The 11,870-nt window shown below is 58.4% G+C and overlaps 1 protein-coding gene across 4 annotated transcripts; it reads right to left on the reverse strand.

The window, feature by feature from the left end:
- Window positions 1-275: 275 nt before the first annotated feature.
- On the reverse strand, window positions 276-3,997 carry EVX1 (even-skipped homeobox 1). Of its 4 annotated transcripts, none has more exons than XM_090046679.1 (3): window positions 3,687-3,997; window positions 1,591-1,841; window positions 276-1,041 (listed from the first exon to the last, which is right to left on the reverse strand). In XM_090046679.1, exons 2-3 carry the CDS (start codon window positions 1,726-1,728, stop codon window positions 511-513), a joined length of 669 nt encoding a protein of 222 aa, XP_089902805.1. In that variant the 5' UTR covers window positions 1,729-1,841; window positions 3,687-3,997; the 3' UTR covers window positions 276-510. The 4 variants fall into 4 exon arrangements, with proteins under 4 accessions (XP_089902805.1, XP_089902802.1, XP_089902804.1 ...); XM_090046676.1 differs by having other exon boundaries at window positions 2,787-3,997; XM_090046678.1 differs by lacking the exon at window positions 3,687-3,997 and adding an exon at window positions 2,845-2,975.
- Window positions 3,998-11,870: the final 7,873 nt, after the last annotated feature.

An 11,870-nucleotide genomic window follows, 5' to 3' on the forward strand; every position in this document is an offset into this window, starting at 1 on the left:
AGAGCTGGCTGATACTGCTAGGCTGCAATCCGGAAACCCTGCTCGGTGGTGGGTGAACAATCTTTCCTCCCTCTGCCCACGGGAGACCTCTTGTTAGCAAACGACATTTTTCGTTCAAGTATTTCAAATTCTGCTTCTCAGTCAGATAGGATTGTGCAGAAGGAGGTGGGCCGGTGGTGGTGGCGGTTTAGAGATAGTCCTGTCCCTTGGCAAGGATCTGTCCATGGAAAATGCAGTCCTAGCTCATGTCTATGGGGTACCGTAGTGAATGTCAGGGTTTGTTTTTGCCTCCTGAACCTTTACACAGAAATCATTCGGGGTTTGTTTGTTTTGGTTTTTTTGCTCTTCTGTGTTTTCTCTTGAAATGTAAATCCTTCAAAGACTGAGCTATTTTTAGTCTTCCCCCCCCCCCAAAGATGTCCACTTATGGGAGACAACGCGATTAAATAAACCTTGGCTGTAAGCACGTTAACTCGCAGGGCACCGTATTTATAAACCTGAGATGACCCTCTATCTCGTTAAAGGTACTTCTTCCCGCTGGTCCATGGGTACGGAGGTGGCTTTGCTCAGCACGGAGGGCGTGAAAGTGAGGAAAGAGTCAGTCCTGGTTGTGGCTGAGCAGGTAAAGTCTGATCCGGAAGGTCTCTGGGCCAGTCCGTTGGACTGGCTGCTGTGACAAGCCAGGCATGAGCAGGGGCCGCCCCCCGCGCTGCCGAGTCCATGGGTCGGGGCAGGGTACAGGGAGGGGTGTCTGAAGGCGCACAGCAGTTCTGGTCTGGGGTAGGGGTGGGAGAGGACCCGGAAGGTGTCCAGCGGTCTCAGCGGGGTGCTGAACGGGGCGGCAGCAGAGGCCGAGGTGGCTCCGATGCCCATGTGGGAGTAGTAGGGCAGGGGCAGGTGGGACGGGAAGGGGTAGGGGAGGTTGCCCGTGGCCGCCGCGTGACTCATCATGTAGGTATAAAACGCCGGGTCTGCGGGGTGAGGCCAGGTCATAGCCAAGCGCTGCCTCTTGTCCTTCATGCGGCGGTTCTGGAACCACACCTGGGGGAGACAGAGCAGACAGACAGGCTCTGAGCCCGGCCCGGCCCGTGCACGGGGCCTGGCCGCTGCTTCGGCCGGGAAGGTCCCGAGCTGCAACCCCTGCCCCGGCTTTGCCGGGCACCGGCCCGGGCCCAGCTGCCCCGCTCGCCTGGGAGTTGCCCGGGGCAGGGGCCCATGGCAAAGCCGCTCCAAACCTGCCGGGAGTTGTGGCTTCAGCAGCCACTTGTTTCTTTCCGCATGATCACCCCTCTCGGGGCACTCAGTTGCCCCCTGCCCCCCCCCCGCTAGTGGACCTACTGCCCCCCAGCAGGAGCCTGCCCGGCGCCAGGGGAGAGGGGCTGCTTCGTGCACGGTGCGGGGGGTCAGTCTTGCACCCCCAGCCCGCAGGGCAAAGGAGGAGCCCCGGCTCTTCCCCGCTTCCAGCCGGGCGCTGCCTTTGTGCTTCGCTGCAGGGCCCGGGCGGGGAGAGGCGTCCCAGCGTTTTGCAGGGAAGTTTGGCCATTGAGATTTATATTGTGCTAATTGAAACCATGTCCGGGCTGCCTGTACCTTGATGGTGGTTTCTGGCAGATTTAAAGCAGCTGCCAGCTCGCAGCGCCGGGGCCGGGACACGTAGTTCTCGCGGTAAAACTCCTTCTCCAGCCGGGCGATCTGCTCGCGGGTGAAGGCCGTGCGGTAGCGGCGCATCTGGTCGCTGGCGCTGCAGGCCAGGGAGCCCTGCGCCCCGCCGCTGCCGCCGCTGCCCTTGGGGTGCTCCGCCCCGCCGCTCGGGCTGCCCGCCAGCGCCTCGGAGCACTGCCCTGCACGGGGGAGCAGAGACACAGGCGTGACACACCCGCGGGGCCGGCCAGGGCTCTCCTCCGCCCCCCGGCCCGGCCCGGCCCGGCTGACCCCGGCGCGGGGAGGGGGCGCCGCCGGCGGCCCTGGCTCTCCCTGCGCGCGGGGCAGAGCTGTGCCCCCCGGCCCGGCCCCGTAGGGCTGCCCGCTCCGCAGGGCTCGGTGGGGAGCTGGGTCTGCGGCAGATCCCCCCACCGGGGCATTTCCCCCTCCCACCCCCAGGTCACAGGCTCCAGCCCGAGCGATGGCCAGAGCTCCCCTGCCCTCCCGCAGCACAGCAGTGGCAAGTGGCTGGCACGAGGGGCAGAGCCCAAAGGGTGCGAGGAGGTCCTCTGGCAGTGGTGGTGGTGGCGGTGGTGGCGGTGGTGGGGTGTGTGTGTGTGTGTGTGTGCGGTGGGGGGGGCAGTTATGCTCTTCCCCGTCCCCACGCCGCGCCCGGGCAAAAGCGAGGCGCGCTCCCCGCTCTCTCTCCCGGCGGGCTGGCAGGGAGGTGGGGGGAGGCCCGCCCGCTTTCAAATGCATCCAGCCCCTCACTGTGCCCGAGACCAAAGGCAATTAAGCCATTGGGACCATTTCCGAGCTGGCGCCACCGAGCCAGGGAAGTGACAAGGCAATTCGGCCCTTTGCAGCCCCCGTGCGAACAGGCCCCGGGGCTGCCCCCCAGCCACGGCTCGGCCCGTTTGATCTCGGCCAGGCCAGGCCGCCTTGCAACACAACAGACAATGCCCCCGGGCGGCGGGGCGGGGGCCGAGGACTGGCGGGGCAGGGAGCTGTGCCCCCTACGGGTGCCCTGCGCGCAGGGGCTGCGATCGCGGGGTGCCCTGCGCGCCGGGTGCGGCCGCCCCCCGTCGCGGGGCCGAAAGGGGCGCGGACCCCCCTCCCCCGGCGCCGGGCCCGGCGGGCGGTACCTTTGCTGTGCTGGTACTCGGCGGCGCTCCCCGCGGCGCAGTCCGGGGTGCAGCTCACCTCGATTTCCTCATAGAAATCCGACTCGGTGTCCGAGCTGCTCTGCTGCCCTTTGGCGGCCAGGGGCTCCGGGGCCGCTGGCTGGCCGGCCGAGAGCAGCGCCGCGGCCGCGGAGCGCCCCTCCGGGCCCGTGCCTGCCCCCGGGAGCACCTCTACCTCCTCGTCCTCTCCCGCGGCCCTTTCCCGGGGCGCCAGGGGCGGCCCGGCGCGGGGGCTCAGGCAGCTCCGGTGCATCATCTTGTCCTGCGGGTCCGGAGCGGGGCTTCCCACCGCTTCGGCCAAGCCGGGCACCCTCTTGCCAACCAGCGTGCCCAGCTGCCCTCCTTCCAGGAACATCACCATGTCCTTCCTGCCTTCCATGGTGCGCGGCTGGGAAAGCAGATCCAGCGCCCCCCCGCCAGCCCTTTGCCCCGGCCCCGAGCAGCGCCGCAGCCTCCGCCGGTGCCGAGGAGCCAGCGGTGAGCTAGGGTGACCTTGTGATGCGAACACTACACCGCGCAGCGCTAGCTCTGGGAGGGATCACCATGGCCCTCTTCTTTCTAAGCTGTCATCCTTAATGGTGCAATCGTCATTACAGTACCACTGGTGACGCCACGCCGCGATTGCTGGGGGATAAATAGCCCCGGCTGCCACGGGGAAGATGAAAGGAAGAGCCGGCGCTAAATGGCTCCCGGGGATGCACCAGGTGTGAGGAGCTGGGGCTGGGGAGTGGGAGCTGGAATGCAGCCGAGGAGCCGGCGAGCGGGGCAAGGTGCAGACCCGTGCCCGGGAGATCCGCAGCGGCGCTGCCGGGGCGAGGAGGCGCGGATCCGCTCCTCCGGCAGAAGGGCGCACGCTCGTACCTGCGCGGCGCTGGCCGCGGGCAGCCGCTCGCTTCCCGGGCAGCGCCTTGTCATCGCTCCCGAGCCACCCGCGTGCAGTGCTTGCTTTCCCTTCCAGCCCCGCCGGTACCAGAACCGCCGCGTTTTGAAACTTCAGGTCATTTTGTTCCTAGTCGTAGCTAGCCTCCTGGGCTTCTGCTGTACCGTGTCCTGGTCCAATCTGCTTATCTCGGTTCGTTTTGCGGGGTCGGCGCTGGGTTGCGAAGGCTTCCCACCCCCCACCTCGGCGTCAGACCCATCTGCCTAACACTCTTGTCTTTTGCAGGAAGAAAAACCCGCTGAAGACCCAGCGCCGAGAGCCGGGCAGGCTCAGCAAAACAGAAGTTATGAAATCCACTTCTTATGCAAAACAGCAGATGTCGTAAACAATAAGTGACAAGGACAACCATTTGTACCGTGCTTATCTAAAATAAGGGGCCCTATAAAAATACAATCAATCCAGTAGCATATGTAGTCTCTTCAGTGTATTTTGATATTTATAACGAGCATGGGAAGCATCTCATCTCTTTTTTAATGTTTACTCACACATGGAGAGGAAAGTAATTTTCACCATCTGTTGTAACGAGATTGTCCTATACTCTCAAAGAGAGTTATTGGCTAGTCGGGTTACAGAAAACGTTCAACCAATTAGGTTTCCAATCTGGGAAGGAATTTACTGGCATATTTGAGGTGACGTTGTTTTGGAAGGGCACAAACCTCCGAAACACAGAAGGAGAGGAGCACTTTACATGTTTTCTTTACAGCCACGTGACGAAGACTTCGAAAGATGATCACGGGCAAAAAGAAACCAGGATTTACCGTCTTGTCAGGAAATCGATTAAACTAGAATGCTTCCAAACAGAGGCATATTATTTTATGGCAAATAAAATAGCTGCTTTGATGGGGCGACAGTGACACAGCCACCCTCCGAGCTTCTAAGCATTATCCTCATTTGCGAAATTCACCAGCCACGTCCGAGTCACAGCACTGTAGCCTGACTACTCTCTGAGCCTGTGGGACCTTGTCACTAAAAATGTCATGTTCTGTTATCTTCCTTCAGATTTTAGCCTCAGCTCCTAGACCCGAGCCCCTCCTCATCCTGGACAAAGGAATCGCAGTTCAAGCCCAGTGGGAAGTGGGACCCTCTCTTCCCCAGCAATGTGACCTACACACTACAGCATTCTGGTGGTTGGGATTTTCTTGCCTCTTTTTTTTCAGCTGTTTGCAGAAGGGGACCATCTGGAAAGTGAGGGCAGGGGATCTCAGCTGGGGGGCGCAGAAGCAGTGGAGACGGAAGTCCATGAATGATCTAGTCCCCTAGTTGATTAAGAAAGCAACCAATGAATTGTGAAAGGAGAAAGACCGGAGGCTGACACAGCTCCAGCCTGCCTCCTTGCAAACCGGGTGAAAGCGAGTTACCGCTGGCTCTTCTCGCAGAGCGGAGGCCGGGGGAGAGTGCAGCCGGGGTTCAAGCGGCTTGAACAAACCGACTCTGAGCAAGGCAGCTCAGGACCTGGGGGCGGGAGGGGGGAATAGGTCATGGCTCCTTGGCAAACTGACTGGCCAATGGAGAGTTGCTCTGAGTCCCCCGAGCCGATTGCTTAGCCTTCCTCGGGGAGAGACCAAGCTGCCCCACTTGCTAGACAGCGATTCAAGTCCAACACAGTTAACTCAAACAGGTAACCGCATTGGAGTGTGTGCGTGTTTGTGCCCGGGGGGGACGAGTGTCCCTCCTGGGTAAGATCGCTAAGGAGATACCAGATCCTTCGTTTGCAAAGACAATAATAATAATAATAATAATAATAGTAGTAGTAGTAGCTTTAATCCACGATGTTGAGAAATGTTTCCAGGTCCTATGAAGACAATCACACCTGGGCGGCTTGGAAGATAACCTTCTGGAGAGGTCGGATCTGGGAAGGACCGGTGCCGGGTAGATGTGCCCTGCGGTCCTCAGGCTGGGATGGTTTCAGAACCAAGCCTTTACCTGGTGGGCGTTGCCTTTCCTCCTCATCTTCCCTCTGTCCCTACACCCTCACCGCCCCAAAATATCCAGTCTCCTTCCTGTGCGCTGGTCTGTCAAAGGGGCCTGGCCCCTGTCTCAGAAGTGGGACACGCACCGCATGCCCGAGGTAAGAGCTTTGCATCTGCTGAAGGCAAAGGGCGTCCTCTAGTCTAGTCCCTTACATGGGATCAGGCCCTCCTTACAGGCTCCTCTCCTCTGTGTGCTCTGGGCTGGGCTGTCAGGGATCTTCCCTGAAGTGAGCTCCCCCCGGCCGTGCTCCATGCCCGGTGCTTGGCAGCACCCGGACTCCCGCAGAAACGATGCTCCAGGACTGCAAGCCGGGGCTGAGTTTACCACCGGGGAGGCTGTTCCGGGCTGTTTGGAAAGTGCATGCACCGACGGAGCCTTCAGGCTTTAAGACGGAGCTCACCGCCACCGCATCATAACTCAGAGCGCCCCCAAACTGCCCCCTGCTTTATCGCACGGCCCCCTGGCTGCCACGGGGCTGGAGAGACAGGGATGCCCTTCCAAGGGCCGTGTGCTCGTGGAGCCATCGGCGCTGCGCAGGGCGGGTATGGCGCTGTCCCTGTGTGCTCGTGCGGAAGCGGGAAGCGTAGACTGTCGCAGCGGAGCTGGAAACCAGATCGCTCCCTTCAGACCGGTCAGTCCGGGACAGGGTGCCTGAATAACCCGCTTTCTATGTAGCAGCAACTGGAGATGGCCACTTAGTTCCCGGGCAGCAAGGTAGAGACTCATTTTGGGGGGGATCTTGCCACGACTCTTACCAAGCCCGGGATCCAAGTCCTCTTCTCCCCACTTGCTTAAAACAAAATGGACTGCTTTCCAGACCAGCAGTCCCGGAAAAGGCGGGCACACAGGAGACACAGGCAAAGAGAATCTAGTTCAGGAATTGTGATGGGTGATGTTAAAGCTACTGGCATGATTTTCTCTGGTTTATTAAGACTGTTTCTTTTACGACATGGTTAGAGATGAATGCTTCGGAGAGAAGGAAATCTTCGGCGCATTATTCCGGAGGGAGGGGAGGACAAGTTGGTGCCTTGAGAACAGGTGGCCCAGGGAAGTGGCGAAGAGGGCAGGGGTGAAGGGTGCGAGGGTGTCAGTGCAAGCTCCGTGTGCCCGGCCACCTCTCGGCCAGCATTGCCGGGATCCGCCTGGCCCTTCTCTGCACCTGTCAAGGACCGGAGACCAGACCATACAGCTGATCCCGATCTTGCGCCCATGAAATTCAGGCTGGATCGGGGCCTTTCCTCAGTGGAGTGCAGGATCGGGCCAGGGGGCAGAGTCGCTGATATCCACACAGCTTCTCTTCTTCCTTGCACACTAAAAGGGGTGGTAAGAACAGCACATGTCCGAGGAGCCCCTTTCAAGGAGGGTGAATTGATTCCGGAAAAGGGACACAAACCAGGCTTTGGGCCTCGGCAGAAGACAAGTTCCTCGATCTCTTTTTATTCTCGCATGGGCTTGCCATCAGGGCAACCAGGGACACCGGAGCTTGTGATTCACAGCTCTTGTGGCGAAGGACCTATGCATTTTAACTCTCTACAGGTGGCATGCTCACCTAGAGAAGGGCCATGTATTTCATGAAACAAACGGAGAATAAGGAGGAGGGGAGGGGCTTCCCACACACACACACTTACTGCGTCTGTCCGTCTGCCTGAAGATGGCTTTGCTTAGGACAGTTCAGTCAAACTAGCACAGGACTTGAAGGATACTCGTTAATCCGGAGTCTCTGCCTTCTGCTGGGGTTGGGGAGGGGTCACTTAAAAGGCTGCAGCGAGGATTTTATGGGTTCAGTTACGTCGAGTGTCAACCTGCTCTTTCCTCTGAATTCCCACCTCCTGCCGAAAGGGAACAACTAGGTCACGACCATGCTTTCGGATAGGGAAAGTAATTACGCTTGTATTTTTACCCTCGTGTCCTGAAACTCTAAGGACTGCTCAGAAAGAGGAGGACCCCAGGGGAGCATTTTCCCATCGGGTGAAATGTGGGGAGTGGGATCAAGAGGTCGGTGTGGAGAGCGAGCTGATCTCGTTGTAGGCGGAAGACGGGAAACAAAACACCTGGCCGCCCATCAGCTGACTTGCTGCTTCTAGCTTCCGTGGGCGCGTATTTCCATTAACACTCACCCACAGCCCCCCCTGCCCCGCGTCCTGAGGCTGACTGGTCCCTGCCCGTTCCAGGAGGGCCGTGGCCCCCTACCAGCGGCTTGTGCCCCACACGGGGCAGCTTGTGTCTCTCGGGGAAGTGCAATGAATGGCTTGAGCGTGCAACGCCTCGTTTCACCCGGTGACCCTGTCCCCAGAAAACCCTCCAGCCATTAGAGGGATTGCGATGCCCATCCCCCAAAAGTGATGGCTCCTAAAGAACTGGCCCAGAGCGACCCCATCCCTAAACCTGCGGAGAGGACTCCGGGCAGTTCTGAGCCCAGGGCGCCTTGAACGTCCTGGGTATCCAGTCACGGTGCTGACACGGTTTGCATTTACACCGTAGTTTCTCTGAGTAGCTTTTCTGCAGTCCGATTCTTCCTAATACAGAGCTGGGGGTGTTCCTGCCACCCTATCCCTCTGCAGAGTGTGGGGCGGGGAGGGAAGAAAGCCCTCCTACCCTCCCCATGTCTGACATTTCCGACGCTACCTGTCTGTCTCTGTAAAGCAGCGCGGGGCTGGGCAAGCGGCTGCGGGGGGCGGAGCGGGGCGGGACTGGGAAGAAGCCGGTCTTCAGCTGGGAAGCTGGTGCCTGCAGCGGAAGGGAGAGCTACAGCTCCTTCCACCCTCCCCTGCAGACAAGGGGTGCCCTAGTACCCAAAGCGCGGGTCACCAGCCACGCCCGCAGCAGGCAGGTAGCTCCGGGTGAGCAGGGAAGAGAAAGCATCCTGCTGCCCTCTGGGACCCGGACCGAGCAAATCGTTTCCTGACACTGTGAATTAGTCTTTACCAAGGAAAGCGTCCCAACGACCTCCCGGGGGCTTCAGGCAAAAAGGCATGACCTTTAGATGCCGGTTAATTCACACTGATTTGCTGAGCAAAATTAGATTAATTTTATTATTACTCGGTTTCTTAGGCCGTCAGTAGCGAGGGGACAAAGTAGCTAGGGTGGGAACAATAGTTGCTCAGCAGAAGTTCAGAGCTTCGGCCACACGTGATGGCGATGCCGGGTGTCAGGCTGCAACCTGGCTGCCTTTCTTTCCACCCTGCAGTTCACACTTCTTCGGCAAGTTACAGCAGGTCAGAGGCTGCAGGAGAGAGTCTCTTGTAAGGCTCTGATTTTTACTGCAGCCCTATAAATGCTTAAAATCGGTATTGCGCGTTAGGCACAACGTCCACAGCGCGGAGAGGAAACGGAGCGGAGAGAAACATTGGAGAGGATTTGCATCTCGTTAAAAAGAATGAGAAGCTGCAGCACGAGCAGGTCGTGGAGTTCCCAGGAGCCATACGTTGCTCTCTAGCAACTCCCCGGGCCTTCAGACAGCCAGGCCTGTCCCAGTCCTACTACCGTGAGCATTTTGCCTTTGCAAAGATTTCATACAGGGCCTTTTTTTCCACGTGTACGTTTCCCAGATTGAGCAAATAAAATGGGAGCAAAATAGACGTCCAGAGAAAGTCAAGCTCTGTTTCTGCTTGTCCCCCCCTGCTCAGCAAAGTATTGTTTTCCTGACTCATTATTCTGGTCGCTGAGGAACTGGCTCCCCTCCAGACCAGGGCTGACACACCGGCTCTAATAAGTTTGTGTGAGATCAGCACAGAACAGTGGAGATCACAGCGTGGATTCCCAGGTCACGAAAAGACACCCATAAACGGAACAAATATAAGTAGGAAATGGCATTTACTTCATTCAGAAATTCACACCTTCGTTTCAGAAAGGCCCGAGTAAATTCTTTTAATTGTGGTCTCACAATGGATGGTAGAAAATGGCAAAAAAACAGCACCGAAGTGTGCTCCTCAAGTAATTTCTACTGATAAAAGAGGAAATGCTAAGGCAACCTATTCCCGGAAATGGCCAGCAAGAGGAGTGCAGAGGTTGCTTTTCAGGAAGGAAAGCACAGAACAAGCGTCTGTCTTCCCAGGGAGCCTGAAGCAGGTCTGAGTCTTTACAGAAAGACCCGACTGCCCGGGCTCAGGCAGCACTGAGGGGGTTTCAGCGCCTGGTCCAAGCCGCTGTCTGTCTGTCTGTCTGCCCATCTATCTCCGTATGTATGTATGTATGTATGTATGTATGTATGATCTCTCTCTTTCTCTCTCTAGCTATCTAGCTAGCCAGCTATCTGTCTATCGTGAGGTTCTGCTTATTTAGGTTTTCTCTCCCCGTTGCCCGGAGTCTGTCCCCCGCACACTGTAGGGACTAGCAGTAGCAGAGCTAGGAACTGGAAGGGGTTTCAATGCAATCGCCTTGGAGGCGATGCCCCTGCAGACGCCCCAGTGCGGGTCCGGCACCAACAAAGGAGGCAGGGAGGATCCGGGAGACAGATGAAAGCCTCCCCGCTCAGTGCCCCTGCGAAGCTGGCAGGAGCTGGCAGGAGCAGGGGGAGGGCTGGGCAGGCTCCGATCACCATTTTCCTGCGTGCCAGGATTGCGCATGGCCGGCTCTGTGTCCCCCACCCCCAGCCTCGCCTTCCTGGCAGAGCCTCCTTCCCTGCTCCCGGCCAGCCGGCCCTTCCCCTCATCACAGAGCCTGGCCCAAACTGCTGTCTTCTTGCGCCCCCCACTGCTGATGGGCCGCAGAGATGAAAGGAGCCCCGGAGCCCGCTCCGCTCCGCTCCGGGCCGCGAGCGCGCTGCAGGAGCCGCCGGCCACACAGGCAGCCCTTGAGGAGGGGACCAGGGGCGGCTTCGCCTGCGCCGCCTTCCCAGGCCTGGGCAAGGGGCGCCCCCGCTCCCGCACAGCCCGGCTGGCCTCGGAGGCTGCCCGGTGCCGCCGGGTGCCCGAGGATGCTCCGGTTTGGCCGCAAGCGGCGATCAGCCGCTGCTCCTTCTTCTTCCCGGGAGCTCGGAGCCCAGGAGACTTGAAAGGCTCTGAATTCAAACTAGTCGGAGCACGAAGGAGCAGAAAGAAGGACCATCCCCCCATCCCACCCCGCCGGCCTCCCTGCCGCACCGCAGGCGCGTGGGGCGCGTGGGCGCGGGGCCCGGGCTCTGTGCTGGCCCCGGCGCCGGCGGGGCGGCTGCTTCAATTCACTTGTCCTGCGCACACCCGGGGGGACAGGGGCGCATCCTTAGTACATAGAAATAAAGAAAGCAACATTTTATTTAATTTCAGCCCCCCTGATTCACCGCCCTCTGACCCCTAATCTGTGCGTGTGTGCGCGCGAGATCATGCAACTTTCTGTGATATATTCGCAGTCATGTATGAGGTGTATGTATGTGCACACGGTAAATATATGCGTGTCTGTCTATCTAGTTGTCTATCTATGTGATGCGATAGTTCCACACAAACATTATCTTGTGGGATACCAAGGGTATTTGGAAATCCCTCCCTTGAAAATGTGAATGTATGTTTGTACGTTTGTAGCCTACCCATCCATCTATCCATCCATCTGTTCCTCTCTGGGCCTATCTATCTAGCGTGACAAAAACACAACACACACTCACACACACACACCCTTGAGCGATGTCAAAACCGAGGGCATTTCGAAATCCCTGTCTTAATAATGCCAAAATATGTATGTATGTAAGCAAGTATGTATGTATGTATGTATGTATCTGTCAGTCCGTCAGTACAAATACATACGTACCCACTTTCCTAGAGTCAAGGGCTTGGCTTTGTATGTATGTATGGGTAGTTGTAGTCGGTCTGTCAGAATGTAGGTGGGTAGGTATCTGTTTGTCGGCTGGCTGTTTAGCGTGACAAACGCACGCATAATCTTGAGTGATGTCAAAGCCAAGGTTGTTTGAAAATCCCTGTCTTAAAATTGCTCCCAGACCCACCAGTGCTTGGCTAGGCGGGCAGATTCACCCCCACTGCCTACACAGGCAGCACAGGCTGTGCGAGGCGCAGAGGGGCTTTCATTGCAGGATGACTCATTCTGTCTCGTGTTGTTCCTCTCGTCGTCCACGGCGATGATAAACATGCCGATCGTGCTGGAGCGGATCCCTGGCCGGCCCTGGGCTCTCGAGCCGGCCTGCGGGCCTCTGGGGAGCAGTCAGGCCT

This window comes from Crocodylus siamensis, chromosome 5, assembly GCF_052110815.1.
Source record: "Crocodylus siamensis isolate JL-2025a chromosome 5, ASM5211081v1, whole genome shotgun sequence".
Taxonomy (NCBI): Eukaryota; Metazoa; Chordata; order Crocodylia; family Crocodylidae; genus Crocodylus; species Crocodylus siamensis.

What these genes read in the sequence shown, in the direction of transcription:
- EVX1 (XM_090046675.1), bottom strand. Translation starts at nt 2,400, where the DNA reads ATGCATTTGAAAGCGGGCGGGCCTCCCCCCACCTCCCTGCCAGCCCGC. An exon ending in TGCCAGAAACCACCATCAAG is followed by an intron (nt 1,042 to 1,590) that starts GTACAGGCAGCC and finishes TGTCTCCCCCAG; the next exon opens with GTGTGGTTCCAGAACCGCCG.